Source organism: Budorcas taxicolor, chromosome 20, assembly GCF_023091745.1.
Source record: "Budorcas taxicolor isolate Tak-1 chromosome 20, Takin1.1, whole genome shotgun sequence".
Taxonomy (NCBI): domain Eukaryota; kingdom Metazoa; phylum Chordata; class Mammalia; order Artiodactyla; family Bovidae; genus Budorcas; species Budorcas taxicolor.
Window position 1 is genome coordinate 36,988,265 of NC_068929.1, and position 18,470 is coordinate 37,006,734.

Sequence of the window (18,470 nt, forward strand, 5' to 3'; positions counted from 1 at the left end):
GAGGTGGGGGAGCCCAGGCGCATCCCATCCAAAGTTATGCAAGTGGTGACTGGAGAGCTACCGGTGTTCCTGTCACCCCACTAACTGCCCCGCCCCGACTGTGGGCTAAATAATACAGACGGTAAATAATCTGTCTGTTATGCAAGAGACCCGGGTTCAATCCCTGGGCCAGGAAGATCCCCTGGAGCAGGGAATGGCAACCTGCGCCAGTAAAGGGAGGCTTTTTGCTCCAGAGTAAGCAGGTTCTGAGGCTGGTGCCCGGCTTCCTATCGACTGGACGCCCATGGGGCGGTTCACTCCTTCAGGTGCTGCCCAGGGGGGCCCCAAACATGATGTGACCCCTCAACGCCCAGACCGAAGGCGGAGACCTCAGCAAAGAGCCGGACAGCAAGCCTTAGAGGGAGACAAAGAAAAGGAGAATTAACTTGCTTTGAGAGAGAGGAAGTGAAACCCCAAAGGCCTCATACCGCGTAAAGACCAAACAGAAACGAGCGGGAAGGAAAGCCGTGTAGGCGCTGAAGGGGTGATGCTGGAACAGGCATCCCCCGAAGGAGGGTAACCAGGTCAGCCAGCAGACTGTGATGACTGCCAAACCGAACGACATGGCCATAGAGTTGTGTGTGTCGCCTTTTCCGCTGCAAATGGGACAGGGGTGAGGGGAAAGATGCCCAGGGAGTACCAGCCAGGAGCAGGAGGCCCTGAGGAGCCGGTAGAGACCTTACAGACCCAGAAAGCACCATCAGGCTCCCAGATTTATAGATGGGGAAACCGAGGACCATGGCCTGGCTTGGGCAACTCAGCTCCTCCCCCTTAGAGGTGGGGCCCCTGGTGGTAGTGCTGTTAAGTGCTACCAGGACACCAGGACAGGAGACCAGCAAGTAGTATCTCCTTTTCCATCACATCCTTCTGATTGCTTCTAGGAGAAAGTGTCAGCCTGGCACTGGTGCTTCCAACATGCCCCTTTGTTGTTGCTAAGTTAATAGGTCGTGTCTTGACTCTGCGACCCCATGGACCATAGCCCACCAGGCTCCTCTGTCCATGGGATTCTCCAGGCAAGAATACTGGAGTGGGTTGCCATGCCCTCTTCCAGGGGATCTCCCCAACCCAGGGATCAAACCCTTGTCTCCTGCTTGGCAGGCAGATTCTTTACAACTGAGCCACCTGAGAAGACATTTTTATGGTTACTTAATATTTATGGTAAGGGATATTTCCTATTAAAGATGTGCTATAAAGTTTCCTCTTTTAAAAATTGTTATTTTTATGTGAGGCTGTTTCTTTTTTAATGAATATATAATATAGATACTACAAGGACAGAGCAAAAATCATGAAGGTGAAATGTGATATTTGGGAGGACATTCAGGCCATCAGGGCTTCCCTGGTGGCTCAGACAGTAACAAATCCGCCTGTAATGCAGTCAACCTGGGTTTGATCCCTGGGTCAAGAAGATCCCCTGGAGAAGGAAATGGCAACCCACTCCCGCATTCTTGCCTGGAGAATTCCATGGACAGAGGAACCTGGCAGGCTACCATCCACGGAGTCTCAAAGAGTCAGACACGACTGAGTGACCCAACAAGTTCAGACCACCAGCAAGGGTTCTGCATCCACCATTTCCCCTCCCCAGGGAAGGCAGCGGGGGAGGATAGCGGGGATAGCAGGAGACTGGGGTTTGGTCCCTGGGTCGGGAAGATCCCCTGGAGAAGGGAATGGCTACCTGCTCCAGTTTGGAGGATCAGGCAAGGGAGGCATTTCGCTCCAGAGTAAGCAGGTTCTGAGCCTCATGGCAGGCTTCACACTCAGACCAGTCTGAGTCTTTGACATACTTAGGGATGTGCTGTCACCCGTTGCTAAAATAGCAAACTACATTTTTGAAAACTTCACTCCTACTACTGAAGTATTTTTATAATCACAAATATGAAATGTCCCTTACCATCACATTTTTCCCATAGTGGACACACACCGCAAGCTTTTTCAGCCGAGGCAGGCAGAATGCAGCTCTCCCTACCAGCCACAGTGTAATTTCTACCCTGGCACTGGAGAACGTGCATCTTGCAAATGGTCAGAGGCAGTATCCTTTTGCTTCTCTCATCTCGAGCACATACATCCAAGGAGGACCTGAAACAAAATTTTTAAGTTACTTCCTTTACAAAATTTTCTTTCCTCAAAGCTGAAAATGAAAAGTGAAAAGTGAGGCTCTGGGCTCAGTGCCTCAGATGTTGTCTCCCACAGCCAAATGAGGGGACAGAAATTCAAATCCCCCACATTTCTAAGGCCCAATCCCCTCCAGTCTTCAAAATGAACATATTTTGCTTTTTATTTGCTCACAAGTTTTATAATCTTAGGTATCTGGTGTCGATCTAGTTTCATTTAGAACAGATCAGATACAGCAAATTAAAAGAGAAGGCAATGGTCTGTTAGCAACAGGTAGATTGATGACAAAGGAAGAGACAGAAAATTAGCAAAGATCACTGGAGAAGGGCATGGCAACCCACTCCAGTATTCTTGCCTGGAGAATTCCATAGACAGAGGAACCTGGCGGGCTGCAGTCCATAGGGTTGCAAAGAGTCAGACATGACTGAAGCGACAGCACACACACACGCACTCAGAGGGACCGAAGTCAAATGCGACCATGTGATTGGGGGCAGGAGGAGAAGGGGACGACAGAGGATGAGATGGCCGGATGGCATCACCGACTCAATGGACATGGGTTTGGGTAGACTCCAGGAGTTGGTGATGGACAGGGAGGCCTGGTGTGCTGTGGCTCGTGGGGTCGCAAAGGGTCGGACACAACTGACTGACTGAACTGAACTGAACTGAACTGACACCTATGGCTGATTCATGTTGAGGTTTGACAGAAGACAACTAAATTCTGTAAAGCAATTATCCTTCAGTTAAAAAATAAATAAATTTTGAAAAAGTGGGACTACTAACTGCAGAAGAAAGCAGCTCTTCCCAGCCCAGCAGTCCTGAGAGTTCACATCCACATGATGGCATTATCCACAGCCAATGACTAAATTCTCAAGGGAAGATGAACTCTATTTTTCAATGCTATTTTTAGAGTATCTATGTTTACAAAATAGTTTAGAAATATTTCCGTGAAATGTGTTACTTTTTTCCCTTATGCATTGGTGCTAAAAAAGTGCCAGTATTTGAAATGTCACTAACAAAAACAACCACTTATCTGAATACTGATGGGTAAGGATGCCATTACTGTAGTGAAACCTTAGACAACAAAAGGCATTTTTGAATAACAGACAGAATCTATATTTACTTACATATATTTAGCTCTAATGTTTTCTTCTCTAACCAAGAGCTAAATTTGTTTGGACAAAGAAATACAGAAATACATAACAGAAACAAATCCTTGTATCTTTTTTTTACTCTGTTTATTTAAACTTTAAATAGAAGTACTTAGAACAGCTTAAATGGCAAAGCCTTACAAGCCACCTCCCTTGTTATCAGTGCACATTCAGTCGCTCAGTTGTGTCTGACTCTGCAGCCCCATGGACTGTGGCTCCATGGAGGAGCCCAGAGGACAGGCTCAACTGTCCATGGAATTTTCCAGGCAAGAATACTTGAGCAGATTCCCATTTCCTACTGCAGGGGATCTTCCCCACCCAGGGATCAAACCCATGTCTCTAGCGTCTCCTGCATTGGCAGGTGGATTCTTTACCACTTGGGCCATCTGGGAAGCCCATATCAGACATTAAAACTCTTCCCAAGTGTATGAACAACAGGCTGCAGATAAGCTCAATGAAGCAAAGAAATTGAAAGGAAGATGAAGGTGAATCAAGGTAAACAATGATTAACAGAGAATAACAGCACAGTCAGAAGATTCTGGGCTGAACTTTTTTGTGTGTTTGTTTCCTTTTTCTCCTTTTTCTTTCTTTCTTTCTTTTCTTTTTTTTTTTTTTTACAATTTCCATTTATGTTATTCAGCTATATATTCTCCTTCACACAAAAAGTTACTTCTTATAGGATACCCCTTACTCATCACTACCCAATGAAGGTATTCAAGGAGTTGGATATGTGTTTTGATGACCATACTAACTGAAAGCCAAGTAACTGGCCAATAAATTTGTGTTTTGATTGTTAACCTTAGAGGTGGTCAGTAAGCCCTAGGGACTGGATGTTTCCTATTTGCCTCTCCAGATTCACCCTCCTCTCTTCTTCACCCTGCCTGGGAAGCTGAAGCGTATGGACCACAACAATAGGCTTCCTTGTCCTCTAGCTTCAGGCGTGTTTGATCATTGTGGGGTTCTGGCAGAAGAGGAGGGAGGAAAGAGAGTACAGTTGGGGTATTTATTCCCCTGGCTCACTTCTAGGCGCCTCTGAAGCCCCTAAAATGAGAGACTCAACTCCTCCTCAACTAACCCTCTGTCAACAGATTTTCATAAAAGCTGCTCTCTCACAACTTCTGACTTAGGCATGGAAAAAAATGTAAACCAGTTCAGTTCAGCTTCTACCAGTTCAGGAATACTGCCCTGTTATGTGCAGTTTTCTTTGCTCGACCCACATTTCTGTAAATAGTCCCACCAATAAATCTCCTCTGGTCCTAATTTAATCATGCCATCTGTATCCAACATGTAGTAATTACTTCAGCTATATTTCTGCAAAAGAGTGATTTCAAGTGGGATGCTGTTCTTGGAATGCAAATCCAGAAACATATTTCAAGAATTAGAAAAGCAGCTGCTTTTTTCTCTATTGGTATTGCTTTAAGAGTTTATGTCTCTGGGGCTTCCCTGGTAGCTCAGTGTAAAGAATCAGCCTGCCAATGCAAGAGAGACAGGTTCAATCTCCAATCCAGGAAGATCCCACATGCTGCACATAACTAAGCCCGTGCACCACAACTACTGAGCTTGTGCTCTAGAGCCTGTGAGCCAAAACTACTGAGCCTGCGTGCCCTAAAGGTCATGCTCTGCAACAAGAGAAGCCACGGCAAAGAGAAACATGTACACCACAACTAGAGAGTAGCCTCCGCTTGCAGCAATGAAGACCCAGCACAGCCAAAAATAAATAAATTAAATGATTTTTTTTTAAAGTTTATGTCTCAAGGGAATTTCAGCCCTAATCTCTTCAAGCTCTAAATCCTCGTGTTTTGTAATTTTATCCCATTTTATACAGAAAACAAGCAGCCTCAAGCAATCCTTCAGCCTTTCTCACCAGCCAGACTAGAACACTGCCTGACACCACCAATGGTCAGCCCTGGTGATCCAGGCAAAAACAGGCAGCAAATGGACTGGCCTGAAATGCAAAGGGCCTTGGTGCTTGGTCAGTAACACCTTTGACCCAACAGAGACTAGCATCTAAGAAACCATTCCATCTATTTTGAAGAAAATAAAACAGAGAAGAAAACAGAGCTTACCCACATTCATAGGGCATTTTACAAACACATCTCGAATTCTGCAGTTTCTCCCAGGGCTGACATTTAGGCACTTTCGGTGTCAAAGGTGCTTCTAAAAGAGAAGAATAATGGAGATGTGACCATTAGGAGAAGAGCTTGTTTGTAGTAAACAAGGATTGTTTCAATTGTTGAACCAGGCAATAAATTCTTATAATCAATAAATTAATAAAGCTTTAAAGCATTTTATACGAGGTACAGCATCACAGACCCAACAAATAACGTCTTTGGTCATAATAGCCACCATTTCTTGAGCATTGACTCTTGATCCTGCCCTTTTTATGTGATATTTAATTCTTAATAAATAGCCATTTAAGAGATGAGGAAACTAAGAGTCAGAAAAGTCAAGAAATTCATGCTAGTTAACAAATTGGCCAAGCCAGGATTTAAGTCCATGTTTGTCTGAATTGAAGTCCCATGGTGTAGGCTCCCTTTCTTCAAAAAGGTGGAGTTTAAAATATCATATTAAGAGAGTAGCACTGAAACATAAACATTACACGTGTAAAAGAGATAGCTAGTGGGAATTTGACGATTGATGCAGGGAGCTCAACCGGGTGCTCTGCAACAACCCAGAGGTATGGGATGGTGTGGGGAGTGGGAGGGAGGTTCAGGGGGAGGGGACACATACATACTTACGGCTGATACACATTTTTGTATGGCAGAAACCAATACACTGTAGAGCAATTATCCTCCAATTAAAAATTTTAAAAAAGAAGTTGGGGTTTAAAAACCATGGGCTATTTGGGTACGTTTTGCCCGCTGTGCCTATCACGAGACAGAAAGCATACCCCTGACCTATACAAGAAGAACTCTCAGTATCTCAAGGATGACTATAATAATCTCTTACATGTAAATGTCCAAGTGGTCTCCCCTCAACAGTGAGTAAATGTGTGGAGGTGTTTACATTGGTAAAATCCTTTCCTTCATGTTTTCTACAAACTGATAGAAAGCCAATTATCATTCCAGTTTTGTCAGGGAAACACCTTGGTCCGACTTGCAAGAGCTTCATTTGCCATGGCCGCAGCTAGGCCTGACTACTAGGTGAGCAGTGTTCATTCTGCCATTTCCACTTGCCTTGCCATTTCCGCTTCCGGCAGCTTCATTACAATGGAATTCTGCGGCATATACTTGTTCATCATGAAACTAGTTACCTGTTAGATACACCTATAAAGGTCATTTGTCTGAAGGTCATGTTTTTATGGATGCACAAACTGTAGAATGCTTCCTTACTTTTGGAAAACTTAAGAGCTTTAGACATGACAGGAAAATCTCATGAATGAGGAAGGCATAAACTTGTAAAAACGGTACCAAGGTGCAGTGTGTCTGTCGTGTCCAGCATTGCCTGTAGCAAGTATTTATTCTTTAAGCATTTTTCTTTAAGATGGTATTATCTTAAATGCGATGTAGTATCCTGAATTGGATCCTAGACCATGAAAACAACATCCGTGGAAAAACGTGATGAATGAAGATTCTGTCGTTTAGTTGACAGTGTTGTACTAATTAATATTAATGCCTTGGTTTTGACCAACTAGATTATGTCAAGATATGTGAGGTGTTAATAGTATGGGAAGATGGGTAACTTATCTGCAACTTTTCTGAAATCATAAATGATTCCAAAATAAAATACTTTAATGGTATTATTTAGATCTATGCTTCTCAACCAGGGACAGTTTTGCTCCCCAGGGGACACTGGGCAATGTCAAAGGACCTTTTCAATTGTCACCCCATGAGACAGCAGAGACTAGGGATTCTGCCAAACATGTTACAGTACATAGGACAGTCTCTCACAGCAAAGAATTATCAGGTTCCAAAATTCCAATAGTGTGGGGGTTGAGAAAGTCTGATCTAAATGTACCCAAGGTGAAGTTCAATGATTAAGCTGTGTAAATGAATTCTGCATTATTATTAGCAGTTTTTTGCTAATCATTCTTAAGGATGGAATGTTAGATTTTACATATTTTCTAAAAGTTCTCGTAATTGCTTTGTGAAAAAATCGCTTGTGGAATTACCTAGACAAGAGACTTGCATGTGAAAAGAACATGGCTTTGTCATCTTCATAACTTAATTAACCAAGTAAACCCACTCTTAGGGCCCACCTACAGAATGTACCTTCACTACTTTAAAATCAAATATCTTCACATCAAGTCTAAATACTGCTGGGGGTGGAGATAAATGAGAGACAAATGTTTAATGGGTAGAGTTTCAGTTTGGGAAGATGGAATGTTGGATGACAGTGATGGTTGAACAATAATGGGAATGTATTTAATGCTACTGAATTGCACATTTTTTAATGGTTCAAATGATAAATGTTGTGTGTATTTTACTACAATTAAAAAAACAAAAGACTACCTAAACAGCAGGTATTTTAAAACTCTGGAGGCTAACAAACCTGGCCTTTTTTTGGTTTGTTATAGGCTTATTTTAAGGGTAGTTATTATTGTTATCCACATCTTTCAAACAATACAGAGGTTTGGAAAACATCCTTAATTAGAGCCTTAATAGAATTTGCTGAGGGGGAGAAAATTCATACCAAATTGTGCTATAAAGTGACTGTCACTATATGTTTTATATTTTTAGGATACCAAGAAAACAAAGAATTTCTAAAAGCTGATTTCTGGCTTCCTCCTGACTTTTTAAAAATGTACTTTTATGAAATACAGAGTTGAGATCACAATTTATATAAAATTCTGCCTATTTCATTTTTGGGTTTATAAAATATAAAGTGACAAACTTCAAAGTGAAAGTTGCTCAGTCATGTCCTACTCTTTGCAACCCCATGGACTGTAGCCCACCAGGCTCTTCTGTCCATGGGATTCTCCAAGCAAGAAGACTGGAGTGAGTTGTCATTCCCTTCTCCAGGGGATTTTCCTGATCCAGGGACTGAACAGAGACTCCTGCATTGCCAGGCGGATTCTTTATCATCTGAGTCACCAGGGAATATTATTATTACTTATGGAATTAACTATTTCATCTTTGCCATAGAAGACACACTTCAACATCGAATTAAAAATCATATACTCATGTATGGCAAAAACCAATATAACATTGTAAAGCAATTATCCTCCAGTTAAAAAATTTTTTAAATCATATACTCAAGAAATAAGAATATCATATAGAATAGAATGCAAATATGACTTCTTCCTTGTTTTTAACTGTTGCAAGCATAATATTTTCCATTTATTAAAGTGAAAGTCACTCAGTCACGTCCGACTCTTTGCAACCCCATGGACTATACAGTCCATGGAATTCTCCAGGCCAGAATACTGGAATGGGTAGCCGTTTCCTTCTCCAGGGGATTTTCCCAACCCAGAGATCAAATCCAGGTCACCCACATTGCAAGCAGATTCTTTACCAGCTGAGCTACCAGGGAAGTCCATTTATTAAAAAATGTAAACAAAAAAGAAAGAGTTTATTTTGAAAACAAATCTTAAATATCTCTGAACAGAAATAGTTTGGACCATTTTATACAAGTGGACTTATTCACAAAACAGAAATGGAATCACAGATGTAGAAAACAAACTTATGGTTACCAGAAGGGAAGAAGGGAAGAGTTAAATTGGGAGGTCGGGATGGACATATACACATTACGATATATAAAATAGGTACTAATAAGGACTTACTGTATAGTACAGAAACTCTATAAAGGCCTACATGGGCAAAGAATCTAAAAAAGAGTGGATACATGTATGTGTATAACTGATTCACTTTGTTGTGCACCTAAAACTAATACAACATTGTAAATCAACATTCTCCAATAAAAATTAAAAACATTTTAAAAGGCCATTTAAATTTGCCATGTGTTCAAAATACTGGATATTTGGATTTCTACTATTAAGAATAATTTCACAAATCACAATACTTTTCCTTTCATAACTTCTGCTTTGTAGGCTTAAATGTAAATGCTTTTAAATATTCAATTTCAATAACACTAATAAACTAATAAATACTAATAAACCCCAAAATGAAATAGGCAGAATTTTATATAAATTGTGATCTCAACTCTGTATTTCATAAAAGTACATTTTTAAAAAGGAGGAAGCCAGAAATCAGCTTTTAGAAATTCTTTGTTTTCTTGGTATTCTAAAAATATAAAGCTAATCTTGGATATGAAGGATTTAAGTTAAAATTTGAGAATCACTTATTCTTGCCTTTCCTTGAATTCTGTGAGTCTATGTGTTATGTGCAAAAAAGTCTAGTTACTCAGTCTAGACCTCCTTCTCATAGTGGGGTCTGGATGGAGGGAGTGATTCCATTACAGCAGTTCAGAACGGCCACAGGGACTCTCACTCCCTGAGTCCATGTGTCCTTGCACAGACCCAGGAGCCACTCACCTTTCTGCACACACTGGACATTCTTTACCTCAGGGCTCCACTTAAGGCTGGAACTACAGAGAAATGTCGAGGGACCTTCTAAGGATCTGCTGCCTGAACAGGAAATGGTCACCTTCTCGCCAATGGTGTAGAAAGGTTTGTGGGGATGACTCTGTATGCCATCCATCAGTGCAGGCAGAACGCAGGCAATTTCTAAAGAGAAAAGAGAGCAGAATACAAGGTTCCTTGCTTTCCTAGACCATCTTTTTTTAAATGACAGCCCTGAATGGTGCTGATACACTTGCTCTGCTTTTTCAAATTAGAGGACAAGGTAGAAAAGGTGAGTTCACTCAGGAGGCCCTGAAAGACATGCCCCACCGCGCCTGTCTGTGTGATGCAAACGACTGAAAACCAGAACAGTGCCCACCCTCTCACCTCTGCCCTCAAAGTCATATGACAACTTGAAATGAGTAAGCATTATCAGGTCCCCGAGTCCAGCCTGCTGTCAAAACCAGACTTTTCACAGCTGCCACTTCTCTCTCTCATCTGGTGAAGTCTCACCAAAATTTTCCCAAGAGCTGTATTCATTTGCATATCATTGCATATATCCAATTAGATATTTTGCTATCTGAAATTTTTAAAGAACCACCTTTAACCTTGCAACCATAAAAGTGTTAAATCTTTCTTGGTTTCCCAGTCTATCTTTCCTTATTTCGTTACAGTCATTAGTTCATATCTCTACTTAAAAAAAAAAAAAAAATGAAAAACATGCATAATGGTAGAAAGCAAGTCAGAATTCATGACTTAAAAAAAAATCTTTCTAGTGGGATTTTGGACAATATCCTACAAAGTCCTGCTCTATTTCTGCACCATTTTTATCAGAAAATCCATTCATTCATTCAAAATCAGCATTTATTGAGGGCCTACATTTGGCCAAGTATGTTGAATGCTGCTACGGACACAAAATATTGGTCACGTACTCCGCCTTCAAATAACTAATAATCTAGCATCAGAACTGTTTATTTCTGGCCATGATATATTTGCCAGTTTCACATTAATGCTCCCACTAGGACATATAGGAAGCCTGTAAAAGTTATAAGAAAAACTATTTCTGAGAGCATCAGAGAACAATCAGAGCAGTGGAAATCCCAAGGTATAAGACTCTAGAAAAAGGAAAGTCTAAAGCAGTGATTACAACATTTGATAATGCTTTTGTCCTTGAGGCTATTTGTAAATTTGAAAAAAAAAATTTCTTTTAATGTTCTGAAGGGCTGCTAAACTAAGGAGAAAGCTGCAGCTCAGAAGCTGAATAGCTACAGAGAGTTTTTAGCAGTCTCACAGGGCTAGGAGATCAAAAATTAAAGTCCAGTCCTGTTACAAAAGAGGAGCCTCAGTAGAAATCCAATACTTTCCCTTATGATCTCTTAATGGTTATAACCTAGGACAAAGGGAAACTGGACATAAATCAGCCTTGTTCTTGCCAGAAACAAACCTAATTTTTTTCTAGAAAAGAATAACATCATGCAAAGCCTCAAATTATTTATTTTTTTATAAATAAAGTCTGGCATTCAATCAAAACTAATCTAATATTCAAAAATACAATAGAAACAGATCTACAGCAGATCCAGATGATGGGGCTAACAGACATGAACCATGAAATCACTATGATTAGTATGTTGGAAAAAATTAAATTAGAAGAGGGAGAGTTTCAACAGAGAATTAGAAAGCATAGAAAAGTGGACAAATGGTTTATCTGGAATTGGAAAATGAAATTAAGAATTCAGTAGAGTTCTTGAAAGCAGATTATAACAAGAATACCAAGAATTAATAAACTAGAATATAGATCAACAGAACATACTTAGAATGAAACAGAAAGAGAAAAATTGATGTAAAGCAAACAAATACAGGGCATTCCCTCATGGACCAGTGGTTGAGACTCAGTGCTTTCATTGCCGTGGGCCTGGATTTGATCCCTGGTCAGGGAACTAAGGGGCTTTGGCTTCCCTGGTGTTTCAGATGGTAAAGAATCTGCCTGCAATGCGGGAGATCCAGGTTTGATCCATGGGTCAGGAAGATCCCCTGGAGAAGGGAATGGCAACCCACTCCAATATTCTTGCCTGGAAAATCCCATGGACAGAGGAGCCTGGCGGGCTACAGTCCGCGGGGTCGCAAAGAGTCGGACACACCTGAGTGACTAACATTTTCACTTTCAAGTAACTAAGATCCCAAAATAAGCAAAAAAAGAAATAAATGTAGCACGCACACACACATATATATACACGTATGTATATGTGTATACATTGTAAAAAATGTCTCATCTATGTCTCATGAGCAGAGATGGGCAAGAATTAAACAGCAATATTTAAGGAAAAAGGTGAATAATTTTCTAAAATTGACAAGAAACATGAAAGGATAGGTTAAAAACTGCTTTGAAGATCAACCAGGACAAAGAAAATCACACTTAGGCACATCAGAGTAGAGTTGCTTCTAAAAAAAAAAAATTCTTAGAAACATCTAGACCAAAATAGTATATGATTTCCAAAGGAGAAATAATAAACCTAAAAGTTGACTTCTCACTAGAAAATAGTGAAGTCAGAAGGCAATGTAAAAAATCTTTAAAAGGTTTAAAGACAATAATTCCTTACCCAGTAAAAATATCCTTCAAAAGTAAAGTTAAAACAAGAATGTTTCAGATGAACAAAGAGTGGGACAATTCCTCACCAGTAGATACACAATAAAGAAAAAGAAGTTCTTAAAGCAAAGTAATCTTTTCAAAGAATCGACTTTTAGCCTTATTACTCCTAGCTAGGGGATATTTATTAATACATTCTATTCAGTAGTATTGATATCCTATTTCTTCTGAAAGACTCAAGGGTGGAGAGACAGAGAGACAGAGACGAAGAAAACAGGAGAATTTCCAAGTCATTAAGACAAAGACTAACAAACCGCCAGAAAAAAATGCCCAAAAGATTAGACAGCCATTTCATCATAAAAAAGTATCCAAATGGCAATAAATACATGAAAACAGGCTTAACAACATTAGTCATCAGAAGAAATACAAATTTTAAAACACAAATTAAAAAACAAGATACTGCTAACACATTCACCACTATAGCTAAAAAAAAAATTTTTAAGATAGATGTTATCAAGTGTAGGTGAGGATACAGAGCAATCTTGACTTCTTGGATTCTGTCCAATATGTAAATTGGTACAACCACTTAGAAAACTGGTGTGGTGGCTTAGTCCCTAAGTAATGTCCAACTCTTGCAACCCCATGGACTGTAGTCCGAAAGGATCCTGTATCCACGGGATTTCCCAGGCAAGAATACTGGAGTGGGTTGCCGTTTCCCTCTCCAGGGGATCTTTCCGACCCAGGGATTGAATTCACATTGCCTGCATTGCAAGCAGTCTCCTGCCCTGCAAGTGGATTCTTCACCAAAACTGGTAGCATACCAAATCTAAACGTGCATGCGCCTGACAGCTCAGATATTTCACTAATAGGTATGTACCCAAGAGAGTAAAATGTATGTGCGCGCACTCAGACTTTCCTCACACAGCACAGAAGAAGAATCAATATAGGAAAAATACATCACAGTAGTGCTGTCTAATCATCTGCTGCAGAATCTTATGTTGTAGTACAGCTGAGATGGAAACCCGAGAACAGTGTTAGGGGGATATGACATCCAGAAGCACTTACTCAGATGCTACATCTAAACAGACTAGGATCCAAAGCATCTGAGGAAGTAGATTGTAGTACATCCCTGCTAACTCTGAAGAATGTCTTGACTAGAACTGAGAACTGGCTAGAACTGAGCTCCCTGACCTATTCTGATTTACCCCAGAAACTTTAAAATTGCAATTAGGATTTCCCTGGTGGTCCAGTAGTTAAAATTCCAGTAGTCACATGCTGCCAATGCAAGGGATACTGGATTAGATCCCACATGCCATGTGGAACAGCCAAAAAAAGAGTTTAAAAAAAAAAAAAGGAATAAAAATGTAGTAAAATGTGCCTCATCTAACAGGACCACTAGCAACTACAGAAAGCTGAGGATTTTTTCAAGGTACTCCTGAAACCTGATTGGGATCATATGAGCCTTTCAGGAAAAAAAAAAAAGAGAGAGAGAGAGAGATCAAGACAGGAGCATATGATGAGTAGCTATTATTTCTGATTTATTCCCTTCCACTCCTCTTAAATGAAATACCGCAACCAAGGCCACTCACTCTGACAATGCATTTTCCCAACAAGCCATTGCAAATCTTCTCCACATCTGGCAACAGGGTCTCCAACCAGAGAGAATCCTTCATTGCAAGTATACATTATGTTTTTCCCAACAGGAAATGTGGCACCTTCATCCTAAATAGAAATAAAAGAGGGAGAGAGAAAGAATACATCTCTTTTGCATTAATATATTGTTTCTTTAGATATATTCAGCCTATAAACCATGACTTCTGTAACCATTAGGCAACCTACATTCAAATAGCTCACTTTGAAAACAGTCCATAAAATCATTTTTTCCTGTACAGTCCTAATTAACAACACTGATACCATCATCATTAAGCCATGCCCGTGGGGCCACTCAAGATGGGCGGGTCATGGTGGAGAGGTCTGACAGAATGTGGTCCACTGGAGAAGGGAATGGCAAACCACTTCAGTATTCTTGCCTTGAGAACCCCATGAACAGTATGAAAAGGCAAAATGATAGGATACTGAAAGAGGAACTCCTCAGGTCAGTAGGTGCCCAATATGCTACTGGAGAGAAGTGGAGAATAACTCCACAAAGAATGAAAGGATGGAGCCAAAGCAAAAACAATAACCAGTTGTGGATGTGACTGGTGATACAAGCAAGGTCCGATGCTGTAAAGAGCAATATTGCATAGGAACCTAGAATGTGAGGTTGATGAATCAAAGCAAATTGGAAGTGGTCAAACAGGAGATGGCAAGAGTGAACGTCAACATTCTAGGAATCAGCAAACTAAAATGGACTGGAATGGGTGAATTTAACTCAGATGACCATTATATCTACTACTGCAGGCAGGAATCCCTTAGAAGAAATGGAGTAGCCATCATGGTCAACAAAAGAGTCTGAAATGCAGTACTTGGATGCAGTCTCAAAAACGACAGAATGATCTGTTTGTTTCCAAAACAAACCATTCAATATCACAGTAATCCAAGTCTATGTCCCAACCAGTAACACTGAAGAAGCTGAAGTTGAACGGTTCTATGAAGACCTACAAGACCTTTTAGAACCAACACCCAAAAGAGATGTCCTTTTCATTATAGGAGACTGGAATGCAAAAGTAGGAAGTCAAGAAACACCTGGAGTAACAGGCAAATTTGGCCTTGGAATACAGGATGAAGCAAGGCAAAGACTAATAAGAGTTTTGCCAAGAAAATGCACTGGTCATAGCAAACACCCTCTTCCAACAACACAAGAGAAGATTCTACACATGGACATCACCAGATGGTCAACACTGAAATCAGATTGATTATATTCTTTGCAGCCAAAGATGGAGAAGCTCTATACAGTCAACAAAAACAAGACCAGGAGCTGACTGTGGCTCAGATCATGAACTCTTTATTGCCAAATTCAGACTAAAATTGAAGAAAGTGGGGAAAACCACTGGACCATTCAGGTATGACCTAAATCAAATCCCTTATGATTATACAGTGAAAGTGAGAAATAGATTTAAGGGACTAGATCTGATAGAGTGCCTGATGAACTATGGACTGAGGTTCGTGACATTGTACCGGAGGCAGGGATCAAGACCAACCCCATGGAAAAGAAATGCAAAAAAGCAAAATGGCTGTCTGGGGAGGCCTTACAAATAGCTGTGAAAGGAAGAGAAGTGAAAAGCAAAGGAGAAAAGAAAAGATATAAGCATCTGAATGCAGAGTTCCAAACAATAGCAAGAAGAGATAAGAAAGCCTTCCTCAACGATCAATACAAAGAAATAGAGGAAAACAACAGAATGGGAAAGACTAGAGATCTCTTCAAGAAAATTCGAGATACCATCATCTCTAATTTCATGCAAACATTTCATGCAAAGATGGGCTCGATTAAGGACAGAAATGGTATGGACCTAACAGAAGCAGAAGATAATAAGAAGAGGTGGCAAGAATACACAGAAGAACTGTACAAAAAAGATCTTCAAGACCAAGATAATCACGATGATATGATCACTCACCTAGAGCCAGACATCCTGGAATATGAAGTCAAGTGGGCCTTAGGAAGCATCACTACGAGCAAAGCTAGTGGAGGTGATGGAATTTCAGTTGAGCTGTTTCAAATCCTGAAAGATGATGCTGTGAAAGTGCTGCACTCAATATGCCAGCAAGTTTGGAAAACTCAGCAGTGGCCACAGGACTGGAAAAGGTCAGTTTTCATTCCAATCCCAAAGAAAGGCAATGCCAAAGAATGCTCAAACTACTGCACATTTGCACTCACTTCACACGCTAGTAAAGTAATGCTCAAAATTCTCCAAGCCAGGCTTCAGCAATACGTGAACCGTGAACTTCCTGATGTTCAAGCTGGTTTTAAAAAAGGCAGAGGAAGCAGAGATCAAATTGCCAACATCCACTGGATCATCGAAAAAGCAAGAGAGTTCCAGAAAAACATCTATTTCTGCTTTATTAACTATGCCAAAGCCTTTGACTGTGTGGATCACAAGAAACTGTGGAAAATTCAGAAAGAGACAGAAATACCAGACCACCTGACCTACCTCTTGAGAAACCTATATGCAGGTCAGGAAGCAACAGTTAGAACTGGACATGGAACAACAGACTGGTTCCAAATAGGAAAAGGAGTACATCAAGGCTGTATATTGTCACCCCGCTTATTTAACTTATATGCAGAATACATCATGAGAAACGCTGGGCTGGAAGAAACACAAGCTGGAATCAAGATTGCCAGGAGAAATATCAATAACCTCAGATATGCAGATGACACCACCCTTATGGCAGAAAGTGAAGAAGAACTAAAAAGCTTCATGATGAAAGTGAAAGAGAAGAGTGAAAAAGTTGGCTTAAAGCTCAACATTCAGAAAACGAAGATCATGGCATCTGGTCCCATCACTTCATGGCAAATAGATGGGGAAACAGTGGAAATAGTGTCAGACTTTATTTTTGGGGGCTCCAAAATCACTGCAGATGGTGACTGCAGCCATGAAATTAAAAGACGCTTACTCCTTGGAAGAAAAGTTATGACCAACCTAGATAGCATGTTGAAAAGCAGAGACATTACTTTGCCAACAAAGGTCTGTCTAGTCAAGGGTATGGTTTTTCCTGTGGTCATGTACGGATGTGAGAGTTGGACTGTGAAGAAGGCTGAGTGCCGAAGAATTGAACCTTTTGAACTGTGGTGTTGGAGAAGACTCTTGAGAGTCCCTTGGACTGCAAGGAGATCCAACCAGTCCATTCTAAAGGAGATCAGCCCTGGGATTTCTTTAGAAGGAATGATGCTAAAGCTGAAACTGCAGTAGTACTTTGGCCACCTCATGTGAAGAGTTGACTCATTGGAAAAGACTCTGATGCTGGGAGGGATTGGGGGCAGGAGGAGAAGCGGACGACAGAGGATGAGATGGCTGGATGGCATCACTGACTCAATGGACGTGAGTCTGAGTGAACTCCGGGAGTTGGTGATGGACAGGGAGGCCTGGCGTGCTGTGATTCATGGGGTCGCAAAGAGTCGGACACAACTGAGCGACTGTACTGACTGAACTGACTGATACCATCATTAATTGACATAAAGATATTAATGCCACTGTACTATAATATATTGACTGCTCCCCAAATGAAGCACTGTACTAAACATTTTATCAAAATTATTTTAGTGGATACTTCCCAAGTAACTCCTCTTTTACTTCCAGGAAAGTCTGTTATCAGATTTTAGAAATGTCTTTGTCAGTCAGCTCTTCCTAGTGAGGTGTTATGGGCTGTCCACAGGCAATCACACCCAACAAAAGCCATTATGAACAGGGAGAAACGTTTACATCTTATCAACATGTTCATGGAAGTCTGAGTTTCCCACTGATGACTTTTAAGAGAAGCATAACGTTGCTCTTCGCCCACCACCCTCCCCTGCCCCATCATGTAAGGGAAGTGTTGCTGGAGCTGAGTCAGATTTGAGGACATGTCATTAGCCTATAATGCCAAGAGGTGAGATTTCATGGTGAAGCAAGAAAGAATCTGAAGTCTGAGCCTTGAGAGAGTCGTCATGCTTATTTGGTTTCTCTATTGGTGCCTTTCTTTATCCTTTTAGTTCTTTGCTACTCAAGGGGATGGTGAAGAAAATCGGCCTGGAAGAGGACTTGCAGCTGGAACAGCTGTGCTGTTCGCATTAGAACAAAATTCTATGGAGCCTGCTTCTCAAAGTCCTACTCATCCTGATCCATTCTGCCTCCATTATGGGAGTTGGTAGGAAACACAGCACCCAGATTGGCATTGAGATTTGCAGAAAATAGGGAAAGATATTTAATCTGCTTTGATTCTAGTCCCTAAGCCTTTTTCCTGCAGAAGGGACCTCTATATGAGAAAGTCTAACTCAGCAGTGTCTAAACCTAGCCATCTCTGTCAGAATCACTAGCAGCAATTTTAAAACAAAGAAAAAAGATTCTCAGGCTCTACCCCAAACTTAAAAAATGAGGGGGGGGCTTGGAAAAAGAAGAAAGGTCAAGTAATAATCCATTGTTCAGTTCCCTGGGTGCCTGTGAGGTAGCCAGTCCACAGGAGTGTTTAGAACCTCCAGTCCTCTACAGGTCACCAC

At 40.8% G+C, this 18,470-nt stretch overlaps 1 protein-coding gene across 1 annotated transcript in view; it reads right to left on the reverse strand.

The window, feature by feature from the left end:
- The window catches only part of C7 (complement C7), a 57,681-nt gene that overhangs the window by 1,257 nt on the left and 37,954 nt on the right, over window positions 1-18,470 (reverse strand). The window contains exons 14-17 of the mRNA XM_052659043.1: window positions 13,930-14,062; window positions 9,730-9,921; window positions 5,363-5,453; window positions 1,928-2,112 (exon numbers count right to left, since the gene is read on the reverse strand). Coding sequence (XP_052515003.1) covers window positions 1,928-2,112; window positions 5,363-5,453; window positions 9,730-9,921; window positions 13,930-14,062 — 601 coding nt within the window. The remainder of the gene's footprint in view (window positions 1-1,927; window positions 2,113-5,362; window positions 5,454-9,729; window positions 9,922-13,929; window positions 14,063-18,470) is intronic.